Source organism: Pseudorca crassidens, chromosome 4 (genome assembly GCF_039906515.1).
Source record: "Pseudorca crassidens isolate mPseCra1 chromosome 4, mPseCra1.hap1, whole genome shotgun sequence".
Taxonomy (NCBI): Eukaryota; Metazoa; Chordata; class Mammalia; order Artiodactyla; family Delphinidae; genus Pseudorca; species Pseudorca crassidens.
Window position 1 is genome coordinate 27755340 of NC_090299.1, and position 18768 is coordinate 27774107.

Below are 18768 nucleotides of genomic sequence, written 5' to 3' on the forward strand. Positions count from 1 at the left end.
TGAAAGTTCAAGTGCTAGGATTCTACTAGAACGTTGCAGGCTTCTCAACCAGACTAAAGGTGCCTCTTTAGTCATAGTTTAAGAACCTAACTCTACTGAAGAATGTTCTTTAGTTCCTTACCTTGATATAATTCCAGTGTTTAGGTTACGAAAATATTTTTTAGATTATGAAAGTAGATAAAGAAAAATAAGTTGAAAATGAAAATTTGTCTACTAAAATTTAGGAAACTATGAAATCTTCTAAGCTGTCTCAGCCAACTGAAACACTGCTTTCAAAGCATCTCTTATTGAGGAATCCTAAAGGTAGTGGAAGGAGTACTAGACCAGACTCAGTAGGCTTCAGTCCTAGGCCTTGTTCTGTCCCCCTTGTTGTTTCGTTTTCTTTCTTTTTTATAGTAAATATTTAATCTTCTGATTTCCAGTTTGTAAGTGTTGAAAACGCACAAGAAAGATTTTACTTCACAAGTACTTTTATGTTAATATATTTTGATTCAATATATATGGCAATAAATCTCCACACGTCATAACCAAAAGTATGTTTCCTTCCCCTTAAAAAATGGGGATGTAACATTAACAACCACTGTAAGATAAAGCACACAATTATTTTGGTGAATTTACAGTTCTTTTTTCCCAGGTATAAGGATGAGGGAGTAGGGCATCAACTGTCACGATCTGCCCGGGACTTGGGAGGTTCCGGCATCATGGGGTCTTCAGTGTTTAAACTGGGACAGTCCTGGGCAAACCAGAATGAGTTGGTCACCCTACTCAGGAGCCAGGGATGGAGAAAGTAAAGCCCTGCATGAGAGGGTGGAGGGTTAATACTGTGGAGCACCTACTGTCTACTAAACACATTACATACTTTATTAAGTCCTTACAACAGCCATGCATGGTATTATTATATCAAGATTACTGATAAGAATAGTGAAGCTGTAGAGATTAAATAACTTGCTGTGTCCACACAATATAACAGAGCTAAAATTTGGATATAGGTTTTTCTTCAAAACTTGGACTTTTTCCCACTATATTCTATTCCTATTTAGAAAGACATTTTACCCGAGAGCCTAATTTGCTTCATCTCTAAAACAAGAGTTTAAGGCAGATGACTTCTAAGAATGTTTCTAAGTTTATAGATTCTCAAAATCATTGTTTCTCAAAGTGTGTTCTGTGAAATACTAAGTCCTGGCAGAGGCAGGGGACACTTACTAGGTTTTATGTGGAAAAAAGTAAAGTTATGTAAAGGATTCTTTTTTTTTTTTTTGCGGTACGCGGGCCTCTCACCGCTGTGGCCTCCTGCGCTGTGGAGCACAGGCTCCGGATGCGCAGGCTCAGGGGCCATGGCTCACGGGCCCAGCCGCTCCGCGGCATATGGGATCCTCCCGGACCGGGGCACGAACCCGTGTCCCCTGCATCGGCAGGCGGACTCTCAAGCACTGTGCCACCAGGGAAGCCCAAGGATTCTTTACTGCACAACTTTTTAAAGCCTTTTAATACACTTATTATCACTGTTAAGCCTTGTTAGTTCTGAGAACGTGTCATGGTATTCAAATTCTTTGAAATACATTTTAGAAAATAGTGCAGTAAATGATATTAATGCATGTTTCTCTCATTGCTTAGATTAATTTTTAGAATTCTGTTTTTAGGTTTGAGTGTGAAAAGCTGATTCTTGTTGGAGATCCCAAACAGCTCCCTCCTACTATTCAGGGTTCTGATGCAGCTCATGAAAATGGATTGGAACAAACGCTTTTTGATCGACTTTGCTTAATGGTACTACTGCTAAATTCATACAGAACTATCATTTATTGATTATACACTGTGTAGGTTGATAGAAAGTGAAAATATTAGAAGAACAAGTCCTTGCCCTAAAATTATTTTAATTGGAATTGTTTAGAAAGTACTCATCTTAAAGATAAGTTGAACCCTAATAATTTAAGAATGAAATGAATCTTTTCCCTGTGTACTTTCGTAGTGGGTAGTAAGTATATTGATTTTGCTGTAAAATAAAAAAAAATCTATATGTCTCTGTTATCCATGTCCCCTATTGTAGAGCTGTTCTAGAGCTCTACTTCACATTTTTTTAATTTAAAAATTATTAATATAGTCTTAAGTTGAGGTGACATTCACGTAACGTAAAATTAACCATTTTATAATTGCTGTCATTTGGAGGCTCATTCTTCCATTTTTTTTCACTGGGATGGATGCAGATTTGGGGGGGCCCGGGTTTATACATTTTGGAAGTTCACTTTCAATGATGCAAAAATTAAAATTCAAAAGTGAATATATATTTAAATGTGGAAAGCAATCATAACAATAAATTTTACAAATCATCCCCCCCAAAAAATTAACCATTTTAAATGAATAATTCAGTGGCATTTTAGTACATCCACAGTGCTGTGCAACCACTACCTCTGTCTAGTTCCAAAACATTTTCATCCCCTCAAAATAAAACTGTACCCATTTAGCAGTTACTCTCTATTCCCTCCCTCCAGCCCCTGGCAAGCACCAGTCTGCTTTCAGTCTGTATGGATTTATCTTTTCTGTATTTCATATCATACGGTCTTACAATTTTCGTGTCATACAGCTTGAAATCATACAATATGTGACCTTTTGTGTCTGGCTTCTTTCACTTAGCACGACATTTTTGAGGTTTATCCATACTGGCGGCATGTAACAGTACTTTTACTTTTTTTTTTTTTTAAGTACATTTACAATGTAGTGCAACCATTACCCCATCCTTTTCCAGAACTTTTTCATCAACCCAACAGAAACTTTGTACCTATTAAACAATAATTCCTCATTCCCCTCTCCCCTGAGCCCCTGGTGACCCCTATTCTACTTTTGGTCTCTATATTTGCTTCATGTAAGTAGAATCATACAATATTTTCCCTTTTGTGTCTGGCTTTATTTACTGAGCATAATGTTTTCACAGTTTGTCCATGTTTTAGTATATGTCAGAATTTTATTCCTTGTTAAGGCTAAATAATAGTCCATCGTTTTATGTGTACACCACATTTTATTTATCCACTCGTCTGTTGATGGACATTGGGGTTGTTTCCGCCCTTCAGCTATCGTGAATAATGCTGTTAGGAAAATTGGTATCAATTATCTGTTCAAGTCTCTGCTTTCAGTTGTTTTGAGTATACACCCAGAAGTGCAACTGCTGGATCTGATGGTAATTCTATGTTTAACTTTTGAGAAACTGCCAAACTCTTTTCCATCGCTGCTGCTCCATTTTACATTCCCAACAGCAATGTACAAGGGTTCTAATTTCTCCACATCTTCACCAACACTTGTTATTTTTCATTTTTTAAAATAACAGCTATCTTAATGGGTATAAAATGGTATCTCATTGTGGTTTCCCTAATGTCTAATCATGTTGAGCATCTTTTCATGCACTTATCTTTGGAAAAATGCCTATTCAAGCCCTTTGCCTATTTTTGAATTGGGTTGTTTGTTGTGTTGTTGAGTTGTAGGAGTTCTTTATATACTTTGGATATTAATCCCTTATCAGATATATGATTTGCAAATATTTTCTTCCATTTGGTGGGTTGTCTTTTCACATATTTATGCCCTAAAAGAGTATTGGGGATTGATTTTTTTCCTCACATATTTCTCCCCCATAGAAGATCCTTTGTCCATGTGATCACTAATCCTGCATTTTATTACATATTACTAGAGTGCCTTGTAACTATTCAAAATGTTCAAACAATATTACAGAACATTTTGCAAATAAAGAACATACTCAAGGAAAGCCCTGAAGTAGATGGGAGTTGGTTTATGATGTATTAAGAAAATCGGAAACTTCTTTGAAGATTCAGAATGAAAAATGGCTTGTACCTAAGGAGGATATTAATGAGTTATCAACAACAGTTTCTAATTTTTTTAAAGATTTATTTTCAATTTAGTGTTAGGCCAATTCCATATAGATTATGAAAGCATGATGTTAGGTACCATACTTATTAGGTAGTCTAAGATTTGTTTATATTTTATAATTTTCTGGTATAAAAAGTTTACTATAAAAATATTTTTAGTAAATTCAAAAAATTCTTTTTATTCATTTTATCATGGTTGTAATTTACTAAGATCACAATATGGCAGTATTTTTAAACTTTAAAATATTATTGTGGATTTTTTTTCCACTAAGAAAAAAAATGCTGTTTTAATTCTTTATTTTTCTGCACTTAAATTTCTTAGGGTCACAAACCAGTTCTATTGAGAACCCAGTACCGTTGTCACCCTACAATCAGTGCTATTGCTAATGATCTGTTTTATGAAGGAAACCTCATGAATGGTGTTTCAGAAACAGAGAGGAGCCCTTTGCTGGAATGGCTCCCAACCCTGTGTTTCTATAATGTTAAAGGACTGGAACAGGTAAATGACATTAGTGTTGATAAGAGTCAACACAGTTTAGTTTCCTGTTTTAATTTTATTGTTGTTGTTTGCATGCTTTTCGTGGTCTTTCCATAGTGTTTCTGGGAAATGTCATTTAGGTTCTGTTTCTTATTCCAGATTGAAAGAAATAACAGCTTTCATAATGTGGCAGAAGCTGCTTTCACACTCAAGCTGATCCAATCACTGATTGCAAGTGGAATAGTGGGCTCTATGATTGGGGTGATAACATTATACAAATCCCAAATGTACAAGGTTTGTATTACCTATTATGATATTTATCATTATTAAATATAATTTCATATTATAATATTTTATATTACATTTGTAGTAGTTTGGTTTGTGTTGGTTTGGTGCTAGAAAAACTTTGGGGACTGTAGTTACTATATTAAAACAGCATTCAGACTTCTGTCTAGTCTGGCTTTTTTTCTGTATAATTAAATGTAAACCTAACAAGGTTTAATTAAATTCAGTTTACAGCTGTTGGGGCAAAAATGCAAATAAACAAATTAGAGGGAAGGAAATATGGTATATGCTTTGTGTTTTGGGACAGATGGGATTGAATCTGTTTTCCAAAATGTTCTTTCATTATTATTACATTTTATCAGTAAATCAAAGATAGATACCAGATATTAATCTACACACAAGCCAGTTACTTCTAACTAGTTTTCATTTATATTTATTTATTTTTAGTATTTTTCATCTGTTTCATTTAGTTTATCAGCTCTAAATCAGCATATCTAAATAAGTTTCCTAGCAAAAGATAAATCATCACTTTGATTTTGTTTCATAACTTACATTATCATTAGTTATTTATCATTTCAGAAATTAGCCAAATCTCTGTGAGTAATAAAAAAGAAAATGAAAATTACCCACTATTAGTTAAATGATGACAGCTGCTGTGGGTAGGTTGAGAGGCGTAGGTTCTTCATGACCTCTGCACCACATGAGCCTTGTCTTCTTTCCTCCACAGCTCTGTCATTTACTCAGTGCTGTGGACTTCGACCATCCTGATGTGAAAGCTGTGCAGGTGTCCACAGTAGATGCTTTTCAGGGAGCTGAAAAGGAGATCATTATTCTGTCCTGCGTAAGGACCAGACAAGTAGGATTTATTGATTCAGAAAAAAGAATGAATGTTGCATTGACCAGAGGAAGGAGGCATTTGTTGATTGTAGGAAATTTAGCCTGTCTGAGGAAAAATCGACTATGGGGGCGTGTGATCCAACACTGTGAAGGTAAAATAAAAATGTATTTAATTCAAGCATTTTGAATTAAAACTGACTTTTGGGTTAGTGCTTGGGGTGGTTCAGGTAGGAACAGCTCTGAATTTGCCACTATGGGAGATGAGTGAAATGATAATATGGAAACTACTGTAAAGTATAGTTGTCTCATGTTTTGTATCTTTCTAAGGGAGGGAAGATGGATTGCAACACGCAAGCCAGTATGAACCACAGCTGAACCATATCCTTAAAGATTATTTTGAAAAACAAGCAGAAGAAAAACAGAAGAAAAAGAGAGAAAAAGATAAATCTAAAGATAAATCTTATTTGCAGAAAGACATGATATAGTTTGTATTTATATAATTTCAAATTCATTTTACACTGTACATTTGTATATTTTTATTACCCCAAACCCATTATTGAAATAAAAAAGATATTTAAACAAAAGTAAATAAACATATGTAAAATTTTGCTCTTCAGAAAAAGTATAGTTACTTATATTAAGATAGGCAGATGTTGAAAGTAATATATAATTTCACTAATAAAAATAATTTTTTTCTAAAAATTATGGCTTCTGTTTGCTAAAGAAATGAATTTTACAAGGAGCAGGAAAAAGCCTTTATGGGGAATACCAATGTTACTTCAAAAATAAGTGAATATCTCAAAAGCTCATCTGTTAAAACATGTCTACACAGTTATACCAACACACTCCTTTCTGAACTACAGCTCTAGCTGAATCTTTTTAAAATAATTATAATGCCCTGTCATTTTATAAGTAAAAACATATTCACAATAAAACTTTTAAGCAGTACAAAAGAAAGAAGAGAAATGAACTAAAAGTTCATTCCTGAAGACAGCAGTGCTCAAAACTGGCCATGACCCTGGTATAGTAGGTGCTCAATAAGTATCTGTGGGATGAATGAATGAATGAATGAATGGATGAAAGACTCCCTTTGGCTCATTTCATTCTATAGTCTTTTTCCTGTGCATTTATTTGCAGAGTAGTTATTGGTATATATAGTATATAATGGATTTTAAAATATTATAAAAAGAATACATTCCCCTTACAGAAAATCTGCAAAATACAGAAGAGTATACAATAGAAAATAAAAAGCACCTGGAGATTCACTACCCAGAGATAATAATTGCTAACATATTGCTTCAGTCTTTTTTCTATCCTTATATTCCATATGTAAATAAGTTAAACCATTTGTTGTATGATTTTTAGCCATTATTAAAGGAATATTTACTTATCTTACATGGAAAAATGGCAAGGGCTTGATTATAATTAATACCAATGAAATATTTGTCTTTACCAATTAAAAACTCATATTTTTTATGAGTGATTCGAGTCAAATTTTTTTTTCTTTTTTTTTTTGCGGTACGCAGGCCTCTCACTGCTGTGGCCTCTCCCACCGTGGAGCACAGGCTCCGGACGTGCAGGCCCAGCGGCCACGGCCCACGGGCCCAGCCGCTCCGCGGCATGTGGGATCCTCCCGGACCAGGGCATGAACCCGTGTCCCCTGCATCAGCAGGCGGACTCTCAACCACTGTGCCACCAAGGAAGCCCAATATTTATTTTAAAGATGCAGAAAATTGCTTACTTGAATTACTTCACTGTAAAAAATGGCCAGTCTACCTCTATGAAACTCTTCTTTTGTTTGGGAGAAAAATAAATCTAACGAAGAAACAAAAGTTGTAATTCTCCAAGCCTTGTCCACAATGTGTTAATGATTGCAACAGCATTTGCTCTTTTAATGTAAGTGAAAGATGTGACTCTCGAGTTCCAGGCAATACCTGACTGAATAGGAGATACCTCAGAAATTACTCATTGCCCCTTGGGGACCCTGGTGGGGCCCAAAAGCCCCTTGAGCCCAGCACATCCTCAGTAGATTCACTAGGACAGAGACCCAGGCCTGAAGATAGCATGTGAGATGCCACCTGTAGGCTAGACTGGGTGGGTGCCCCAGCTGAGCTCCGCATCACCATCTGGGGAAACAGGAGGGGAGAGAAGCTTTTAACAATCTGCCATTACCCCAAAGAGGCCTTGCTTAGTTGGAAGTTACTTTTCTACCCTGGAATTGCGTGTCTTACAACCAGAAGAAAAGGAGTAACCTTAATGGACCAGTTTACTTCCCAACTCTACTGAGAATGCAAACTTGAGTGCCACCTTATGTCAATTACATGGACAAGAAAGGAACCACATTTTCACAAAACACAAGATGGCAGAACAGAAGGACCTTGAGCTCATCTTCTCTTACGAGGAGATTAAAAATGAAAAAGACTGAAAAAAAAAATTAAAAAGACTGGAACCTACCAAAAAAGATGTTCTACATCCAAAGACATAAAGAAACCCAACAAGATGGTAGGAGGGACACACACGATATAATCAAATCTCATAACCCCCAGGTCAGCAACCCCCAAACTGGGGAACAATTATATGACAAAAGTTCTACCACAGGAGAGTTCTGAGCCCCTCGTCAGGCTCCTCAGCCTGGGGGTCTGGCATCAGGAGGAGGAGCCCCCAGAGCATTTGGCTTTGAAGGCCAGCAGCACTAGAGTGCAGGAGCTCCACAGGACTGGGGGAAACAGACTCCACTCTGGGAGGGTACACACAAGGTCTCATGCGCACCAGGACCCAGGGCAAAAGCAGTGACTTCATAGGAGCCTGGGCCAGACCTACCTGCTGGTCTTAGAGGGTCTCCTGGGAAGGTGGAGGGCAGCTGTGGCTCACTGTGAGGACAAGGACACCAGTGGTGGGCCTACTGGGGAGCATCCATCAGTGTGAAGTGTCCTGGAGACTGCCATTTTGGGACCAAGACCTGGCCCACCCCAAAAGCCTGTGGACTCCAGTGCTGGGACGCCTCAGGCCAAACAATAGGGCAGGAACACAGCCCCACCCATCAGCAGACAGGCTGCCTAACAACGTCCTGGGCCCACAGCCACCTCTTGACACGCCCCTAGACATGGCCCCGCCCACCAGAGGGCCAAGACCCAGCTCCACCCACCAGTGCCCAGGCACTGGCCCCTCCCACCAGGAAGCCTGCACAAGCCTCTAGACCAGCCTCACCCACCAGGGGCAGACACCAGAAGGAAGAAAACTAAGATCCTGGGGCTTCCCTGGTGGCACAGTCGTTGAGAGTCTGCCTGCCGATGCAGGGGACACGGGTTCGTGCCCTGGTCCAGGAAGATCCCACATGCCGCGGAGCAGCTGGGCCTGCACGTCCGGAGCCTGTGCTCCGCAACGGGAGAGGCCACAGCAGTGAGAGGCCCGCGTACTGCAAAAAAAAAAAAAAAAAAAAACCTAAGATCCTGCAGCCTGTGGAACCAAGTCAGCAGACATAGATCATAACCTACCCTGGGACCAGCTGGTCCCTGGCCCTTGGGTGACAAGAGGCAAGTGTACTGCTGGGACTCATAGGACACCTCCCATAGAGGGCCCCTTATCCAAGGTTGAGAAACATAACTAACCTTCCATATATATAAAAATACAAATATAAATGTAGACAAAATGAGATAGCAAAGGAATATGTTCCAGACAAAAGAACAAGTCAAAACCCCAGAAGAACAACTAAGTGACATAGAGATAGGCTATCTACCTGAGGAAGAGTTCAGAGTAGTGATCATAACGATGATCCAAGAACTCAGGGAAAGAATGGATGCACAGAGCGATAAGCTACAAGAAGTTTTTAACAAAGAGTTAGAAAACATAAAGAACAACCAGAGTTGAAGAATACAATAACTGCAATGAAAAACACACTAGAAGGAATCAATAGCAGAAGAATATGAGGCAATATGAGGCAGAAGAATGGATAAGTGACCTGGAAGACAGAATGGTGGAAATCACTGCCATGGAACAGAATAAAGAAAAAGAAATGACGACAATTTAAGAGACCTCTGGGACAACATCAAATGCACCAACATTCACATTATAGGGGTCCCAGAAGGAGAAGTGAAAGAAAGAGCCTGAGAAAATATTTGAAGAGATAATAGCTGAAAACTTCCCTAACAACAGAAAGGAAACAGTCACCCAAGTCCAGGAAGTGCAGAGAGTCTCATATAGGATTAACCCAAGGAGGGACATGCTGAGACACACAGTAATCAAACTGATGAAAATTAAAGATAAAGAGAAAATATTAAAAGCAGCCAGGGAAACCAGCAAATAACATGTAATGGAATCCCCATAAGGTTATCAGCTAATTTTTCAGCAGAAACTCTGCAGGCCAGAGGGGATGGCACAATATATTTAAAGTGATGAAAGGGAAAAACCTACAACCAAGAATACTCTACCCAGCAAGGCTCTCAGATTTGATGGGGAAATCCAAAGCTTTACAGATAAGCAGAAGCTAAAAGAATTCAGCACCACCAAACCAGTTTTATAACAAATGCTAAAAGAACTTCTCTAGGCAGAAAAGACCACAACTAGAAACACGAAAACTACAAATTGGGAAAGGTCACTAGTAAAGGCAAACATATAGTAAAGGTAGGAAATCATTCACATACAAATATAACATCTAAACCAGTAATCATGAGGAGAAGAGTGCAAATGCAGGATATTTGAAATTAAGGGACCAGCAATTTGGGACTTCCCTGGTGGTCCAGTGGTTAAGACTCCACGCTCCCAACGCAGGAGGGCCCAGGTTCAATCCCTGGTCAGGGAACTAGATCCCACACGCTGCAACTAAGAGCCCGCATGCTGCAACTAAAGATCCCACATGCTGCGACTAAAGATCCTGCATGCCGCAATGAAGATGCTGTGTGCCCCAACTAAGACTTGGCACAGCCAAATAAATAAATAAATGTTAAGAAAAAGAGACCGGCAACTTAAAACAATCATATATATATATATATATATACAGACTTCTATATCAAAACCTCATGGTGACCACAAACCAAAAGTCTATAATGGATATACCACCACACACAAAAGAAAAAGGAATCCAAACACAATACTAAAGATAGTCATCAAATCACAGGATAAGAGAATAAAAGAGGAAAGGAATAAAAAAGACCTACAAAAACAAATCCAAAACAATTAACAAAATGGCAGTAAGAATATACATATCGATAATTACCTCAAATGTAAATGGATTAAATGCTCCAACCAAAAGACACAGACTGGCTGAATGGATACAAAAATAAGACCTGTATATATGCTGTCTACAAGAGAGGCACTTCAGATCTAGAGACACACATACAGACTGAAAGTGAGGGGATAAAAAAAGGTATTCCATGCAAATAGAAATCAAAAGACACCTGGAGTAGCAATATTCATATCAGACAAAATAGACTTTAAAATAAAGACTGTTACAAGAGACAAAGAAGGACACTACATAATGATCAAGGGATCAATCCAAGAAGATATAACAATTGCAAATAACATGCACTCAACATAGGAGCACCTCCATATATAAGGCAAATGTTAACAGACATAAAAGGAGAAATTGACACTTATACAATAATAGTGGGGAACTTTAACAACCCATTTTCATCAATGGACAGATCATCGAGACAGAAAGTCAATAAGAAAACACAGGCCTTAAATGACACATTAGACCAGATGGACTTAATTGATATTTATAGAGCATTCCATCCAAAAGCAGCAGAATATACATTCTTTTAAAGTGCAGATGGAACATTCTCCAGGATAGATCACATGCTGGGCCACAAAGCAAGCCTCAGTAAATTTAAGAAAACTGAAATCATATCAAGCATCTTTGCTGACCACAACACCATGAGAAATCAACTACAAGAAAAAAACTGCAAAAAACAAACACATGCAGGCTAAACAATATGCTACTACACAACCCATGGATCATTGAAGAAATCAAAGAACTCAAAAAATATCTAGAGGTAAATGAAAATGAAAACACAGTGATCCAAAACCTATGGGATGCAGCAATTCTAAAAGCAGTTCTAAGAGGGATGTATATAGCAATACAAGCTTACCTCAGGAAACAAGAAAAATCTCAAACAACCTAACCTTACACCTAAAGCAACTAGAGAAAGAAGAACAAACAAAACCCAAAGTTAGTTAAAGGAAAGAAATCATAAAGATCAGAGCAGAAATAAATGAAATAGAGATGAAGAGCACCATAGAAAAGATCAATGAAACGAAAACTGATTCTTTGAAAAGATAAACAAAATGGATAAACCTTAAGCCAAACTCATCAAGAAAAAAAGGGAGAGGGCCCGAATCAGAAATGAAAAAGGAGAAGTCACAACTGGCACTACAGAAATACCAAGGATCATAAGAGTCTACTACGAAAAACTATATTCCAATAAAATGGACAGATTCTTCACATACTTGTCTGCTGATGCAGTCACAAGACAGCCCTTGATTTGACTGCTTAGATCAAGACGAGAAATTTCATCACTGTGTGCATTAAGTGTAAAAATTGGCTTATCTGAGCATGCATCCAAATTATATACAAAACCATCATTTGTACTGGCCAAAAAATGACAAGGTGAAAAGTGATTCCAAGTCACTCTCAATCTGCCCACTGAATCGCCACAGTTGATGGCTTTCCTCTGGACTTCGGCAGTCATACAAAGCCACTGACTTATCACATGATCCAGAAATCAGAGTCTGTGCTTCAAATGGATGAAACTGGAGAGTCTGGATCTTGTCTGTATGTATGGCAAGGCTGGCTGCTGGTTTCCCCAAGGACGTATTCCACAGAATAACAGTGTTAGCTGATGCACTGGCCGGCACATTTCTGATCAGCTTATTCCAAGAAAGGTCAAGGACAGCATTGGTATGCCCATCTGCTGAGGAATTCATCTTTCCTTTCTTTTTCTTCTTTTTTGATAGCTTATTTCTAAGTGTAAAGACTGGCTCTAAAGAGTTCCACTATATCGAAATCCCACACTTCAATGACGGGGGTCATGTTTCCCACAGCAATGTAATTTCCAGTTGAATCATCTGGGCTAGGATCAAAATTCAGCCATTCAACACTCAAAGGGTATGCAGACAACAGGATATCATGGTGGACATAAAAAGAATCTTCTTATTGGTTATAAACATGTACCTCTAAATTGCATTGGTCCTGTTCGGCTCTACCACAAACTATGAGAATGTCATTGGGCTTAATCAAGAAAACTTCACGTTCGTACTGCTCCATATCTTTCAGAGTAACATAAGGATCTTGACCATTACTCCCATAGACTGTAAAACCCAAAAGAAATTCACCAAGAGTTTCAGTATCTGGGTCACCTTCTTCATTATATTTATCTATGTCATACTCAGCCAGCTCACCATCATCCAGCGTCCTGTCATCCTCTGGGTCACCATCCTCCAGGGGCTCCCGAAGTCGGGCCTGGGTACAGACATGCTGCATGCCATCTTCTGAAGGATCGCCTGTCTCCTCTTCATCACTGCCACCTTTTTCTTGTAATTTTTCCTTTGCTTCAGCAATAAGACGTTTCACTTCTTTTTCATTAAGCTCTTCTAGGTAGATTCTTCTAGGTAGAAGATTCTTCTAGGTAGATTCTTCTAGGTAGAAGATTCTTCTAGGTAGGAGAAATGGACAGGGGCTTCCCTGGTGGCACAGTGGTTAAGAATTTGCCTGCCAATCCAGGGGACACGGGTTCGAGCCCCAGTCCGGGAGGATCCCACATGCCATGGAGCAACTAAGCCCACACACCACAATTACCGAGCCTGCGCTCTGAAGCCCGCAGGCAACAACTACTGAAGCTCGTGGGCCTAGAGCCCATGCTCCGCAGCAGAAGAGGACACCGCAGTGAGAAGCCTGCACACCAGAACAAAGAGCAGTCCCCACTCGCCGCAACTAGAGAAAGTCCCTGTGCAGCAACAAAGACACAACACAGCCAAAAAAAAAAAAAAAAAAAAAATCTTAGTAAGAAAAGAGTGTAAAGTAACCTAGTAATAATTTAAAAAAAAAAAGAAATGGAAAGATTCTTAGAAAGGTACAATCTCCCGAGACTTAACCAGGAAGAAATAGAAAATATGAACAGACTAATTACAAGTACTGAAATTGAATCTGTGATTTAAAAACTCCCAACAAATGAAAATCCAGGACCAGACAGCTTCACAAACGAATTCTACCAAACATTTAGGGAAGAGTTAACACCTATACTTCTGAAACTATTCCAAAAAATGGCAGAGGAAGGAACACTTCTAAACTCATTCTACGAGGCCAGCATCACCCTGATACCAAATCAGACAAAGATATCACAAAAAAGAAAATTATAGGCCAATATCACTGATGAACATAGACGCAAAAATCCTCAACAAAATACTAGCAAACCAAATTCAACAATACATTAAAAGAATCATGCACCATGCTGAGTGGGATTTATCCCAGGGCTGCAAGGACTTTTAAAATTTATTTATTTTTATTTTTAATTTATTTTGGCCATGCTGCCCAGCTTGAGGGATCTTAGTTCCCTGACCAGGGATTGAACCTGTGCCCCCTGCAGTGGAAGTATAGAGCAAGGACTTTTCAATATCTGCAAATCAATCAGTGTGATGCACCACATTAACAAATTGAAGAATAAAAACTATAAGATCATCTCAATAGATGCAGAAAAAGCTTTTGATAAAATTCAACACCGATTTATGATAAATACTCTCCAGAAAGTGGGCATAGAGGGAACCTACCTCAACATAATAAAGGCCGTATATGACAAACCCACAACTAATGTCATACTCAGTGGTGAAAAGCTGAAACCATTTCCTCTAAGACCAGGAACAAGACAAGGATGTCCACTCTTGTGACTTTTATTCAACATATTTCTGGAAGTCCTAGCCATGGCAATCAGAGAAGAAAAAGAAATAAAAGGAATCCAAGTTGGAAAAGAAGTAGTAAAACTGTCACTGTTTGCAGATGACATGATAATACACATAGAAAATCCTAAAGACGCTACCAGAAAACTACTAGAGCTCATCCATGAATTCAGTAAGTCACAGGATACAAAATTAATACACAGAAATCTGTTGCATTTCTATACACTAAAAATGAAAGATCAGAAAAGAGAAATTAAGGAAACAATCCCATTTACCATCACATCAAAACGAATAAAATACCTAGGAATAAACCTACCTAAGGAGGCAGAAGACCTGTACTCTGAAAACTATAAGAAGCTGATAAAAGAAACTGAAGATGACACAAACAGATGGAAAGATGTACCGTGTTCTTGGACTGGAAGAATCAATGTTGTCAAAATGACAATACTACCCAGAGCAATCTACAGATTCAAGGCAATCCCTATCAAATTACCAATGGCATTTTTCACAGAACTAGAACAAATAATTTTTACATTTGTATGGAAACACAAAAGACCCCGAATAGTCAAAGCAATCTTGAGAAACAAAAACAGAGCTGGAGGAATCAGGCTCCCTGACTTCAGACTATACTACAAAGCCATAGTCATCAAAACAATATAGTACTTGCACAAAAACAGAAATACAGATTAATGGAATAGGATAGAAAGCCCAGAAATAAATCCATACACCTATGGTCAATTAATCTATGACAAAGGTGGAAAGAGTATACGGTGAAGAAAAGACAGTCTCTTCAATAGGTGGTGCTGGGAAAACTGGACAGCTACATGTAAAAGAATGAAATTAGAACATTCTCTAACACCACACACAAAATAAACTCAAAATGGATTAAAGTCCTAAATGTAAGACCAGATACTATAAAACTCTTAGAGGAAAACATAGGCAGAACATTCTTTGACATAAATCACAGGAATGTCTTTTTGGATGTGTGACCTAGAGTAATGGGGAATAAAAACAAAAATAAACAAATGGGACGTAATAAACTTAAGAGCTTTTGCACAGCAAAGGAAACCATAAAACGAAAAGACAACATACAGAATGGGAGAAAATATTTGCAAATGATGTGACCGACAAGAGATTAATCTCCAAAATATACCAAAAAAAAGAATACAACTCAATATCAAAAATACAAATAACCCAATCAAAAAATGGGCAGAGGATCTAGATACACATTTCTCCAAAGAAGACATACAGATGGCCCACAGGCACATGAAAAAATGTGCAACATTGCTAATTATTAGAGAAATGCAACTCAAAACTACAACGAGGTATCACGTCACACCGGTCAGAATGGCCATCATCAAAAAATCTACAAATAGGGCTTCCCTGGTGGCGCAGTGGTTGAGAGTCCGCCTGCCGATGCAGGGGACACGGGTTCGTGCCCCGGTCCGGGAAGATCCCACATGCCGCGGAGCGGCTGGGCCCGTGAGCCATGGCCGCCGAGCCTGCGCGTCCAGAGCCTGTGCTCCGCAACGGGAGAGGCCACAACAGTGAGAGGCCCGCGTACCGCAAAAAAAAAAAAAAAAAAAAAAAAAAAAATCTACAAATAATAATTGCTGGAGATGGTGTGGAGAAAAAGGAACCCTCCTACACTGTTGGTGGGAATGTAAATTGGTACACCACTATGGAGAACACTATAGAGGTTCCTGAAAAAACAAATAGAGTTACCATATGATCCTGCAATCCCACTCCTGGACATATACTCAGAGAAAGCCATAATTCAAAGAGATATGTGCACCCCAATGTTCATAGTATCATTATTTACAATAGCCAAGACGTGGGAACAACCTAAATGTCATTGCCAGAGGAATGGATAAAGAAGATGTGGTATATTTATATAATGGGTATTACTCAGGCATAAAAGAGAATGAAATAATGTCATTTGCAGCAACACGGATGGACCTAAAGATTATCATCCTAAGTGAAGTAAACCAGACAAAGAAAGACAAATATCGTATCACTTATATGTGGAATCTATATAAGAAAAGGATATAAATGAACTTATATACAAAACAGAAATAGACCCACAGACACAGAAAACAAACTTATGGTTACCAAAGGGGAAAAGGGGGAGGAGGGACAAATTAGGAGTTTGGGATTAACATATACACACTACTATATATAAAATAGATAACCAACAAGGACCTACTGTATAACACAGGGAACTATACTCAATGTTTTGTAATAAACTATAAGGAAAAAGAACCTGAAAAAATAGATACTTATGTATGTATAACTGAATCACTTTGCTGTCCTGAAACTAACACAACATTGTAAATGAACTATACAAAGGAAGGAAGGAAGGGAGGGAGGGAGGGAGGGAGATGTGATTCTCAAGTTCCTTACATTGGGTAAGGAATAGTTAAAGGAAGTATTACAGAGCCACGCTTTACCTCTGAGCTGTACAATCTGACAGCACATATTTAAACTTTATTCCTGAGTTTTGCTACCCAAACTTTCCCTATTTTTCATTTCTTTTTTTTGTTTGTTTTTTGTGGTACGCGGGCCTCTCACTGCTGTGGCCTCTCCCGTTGCAGAGCACAGGCTCCGGACGCGCAGGCTTAGCGGCCATGGCTCACAGGCCCAGCCGCTCCGCGGCATGTGGGATCTCCCCGGACCGGGGCATGAACCCGTGTCCCCTGCAGCGGCAGGCGGACTCTCAACCACTGCGTCACCAGGGAAGCCCTATTTTTCATTTCTTGAGTCAATCCATTCTTGGCCATCTGGAGCTAGGTCTCAAGTAATTTTTTTTTCCAAGAAGAGTGTATAAATGACATAACTTTTGAGGCTTGGTATATCTGAGGATATATTTTTGTTACATATACTTATGAGAGCTATCTAAACACCATGGGAATTGCCCTTGGACTCACTTCCTGTTCATTTGGATGACCGTTGACTTTCCATCTCAGATCTACACCATATGGCAGGCTGATTTTGCACAGCTCGTCGTCTAATTCCTACTGGTTTTCATCTAATACTACTCCAAGACTTTGATACTTAGAAGTATGGCTGCCCCACTTCCTGGCTGGTGTCCTTCTTGTATTTTTGATCCAGGCAACAGTTAATAAAGGAGAGCGGAGAATCTTTTTATTTTTAGGTAGGCGTGCCTGCCCATTTCTAATGGCATTATACAGGTAGTCCACCAGGCATGTTCCCAGTCCAGTGCTGTCATCCTTATAGCTCATGACTCTTCCTCCCAACTTCTATGAGTGTCAAATACTTATCTTATGTGTCTTCACAGTTATTTTAATGTGACAGAGACTACTGAAACCTTTTAAACAGGAACACATCAAAATCTTTAGAAGAACTTCCAATTCATTTAGCAATATTCTTATATAGAACATAATAATAGGTATAAATGTTAATAGGTATAGTAGGTGGTTAAGAGATTGATAGTATGGTATATGGTATTCTACTTTTGCTAAGGGGTAGCTATATCTTATCATTACCTACCTAAATTTTTCTCTAATTTATAGTATATATATTTTTTTCCTTAATGGCAATATTTTTTTTTGATAAGTTGACATTCCATTTTTTTTTTTTACCTTTTGACCCCCTTCACCCATTTCTCCCACCCCAGCCCCCCCATCTCAACACTGATCTGTTCTCTGTTCTATGAGATTTTTTGCTTTGTTGTTTTTGTTTTTTAGATTCCACGTATAAGAGAGACAATATGGTATTTGTCTTTCTCTGTCTGACTTATTTCAGTTAGCATAATGTCCTCAGGGTTCATTGATGTTGTCGTAAATGGCAAGATTTCCTTTTTTTAATGGCTGAATAATATTCCATTGTATATACACAGTCCGTGTATTGGTATCCGAGGGAGACTGGTTCCAAAACTCCCATTGGATAACACATCCATGGATGCTCAAGTCTCTTCTATAAAATTGTGTAGTGCTGCATATAACCTACGTACCTCCTATCATATACTTTATTTTTTAAATAATTTTATTCAACACTACAATGCGATAACCTTGCCTCTGCCAGAGATTTGTGTTTAATTCTTTTTTAAAATTTTTATTGGAGTATAGTTGATTTCAACGTTGTGTTACCTTCTGCTGTATAGCAAAGTGAATCAGTTATATATATACATATATCAGCTCTTTTAAAGATTCTTTTCCCATGTCATTATGGAGTATTGAGTAGAGTTCCCTGTGCTATACAGTAGGTCCTTATTAGTTGTCTATTTTATATACAGTAACGTGTATATGCCAATCCCAATCTCCCAATTTATCCCTCTGCCTTTTCCCCACTGGTAACCATAAGACTGTGGTGACTCTATTTCTGTTTTGTAAATAAGTTCATTTGTACCATTTTTTTCGATTTCACATATAAGTGATATGATATTTGTCCTTT

At 38.3% G+C, this 18768-nt stretch overlaps 1 protein-coding gene, 1 long non-coding RNA gene and 1 pseudogene across 10 annotated transcripts in view; 1 reads left to right on the forward strand and 2 right to left on the reverse strand.

Moving 5' to 3' along the window:
- ZGRF1 (zinc finger GRF-type containing 1) overlaps nucleotides 1-6227 on the forward strand; it is a 69906-nt gene extending 63679 nt beyond the window's left edge. For 2 of the 5 annotated variants that reach the window (XM_067735273.1, XM_067735272.1), the window contains 5 exons: nucleotides 1641-1764; nucleotides 4192-4368; nucleotides 4507-4641; nucleotides 5360-5621; nucleotides 5797-6222. In XM_067735273.1, coding sequence (XP_067591374.1) covers nucleotides 1641-1764; nucleotides 4192-4368; nucleotides 4507-4641; nucleotides 5360-5621; nucleotides 5797-5954 — 856 coding nt within the window. In that variant the 3' untranslated portion in view covers nucleotides 5955-6222. Of the gene's footprint in view, nucleotides 1-1640; nucleotides 1765-4191; nucleotides 4369-4506; nucleotides 4642-5359; nucleotides 5622-5796 lie in introns of all 5 variants that reach the window. The other 3 variants (XM_067735274.1, XM_067735271.1, XM_067735270.1) reach the window with 3 other exon arrangements.
- LOC137223477 (uncharacterized) overlaps nucleotides 467-18768 on the reverse strand; it is a 38535-nt gene continuing 20233 nt past the window's right edge. The window contains exons 4-5 of one of the 5 annotated variants that reach the window (XR_010942887.1): nucleotides 5263-5613; nucleotides 467-795 (exon numbers count right to left, since the gene is read on the reverse strand). This is a non-coding gene — a long non-coding RNA (uncharacterized lncRNA). Of the gene's footprint in view, nucleotides 5614-8680; nucleotides 8885-18768 lie in introns of all 5 variants that reach the window. The other 4 variants (XR_010942890.1, XR_010942888.1, XR_010942889.1 and 1 more) reach the window with 4 other exon arrangements.
- On the reverse strand, nucleotides 11977-17597 carry LOC137224120 (periodic tryptophan protein 1 homolog pseudogene; annotated as a pseudogene).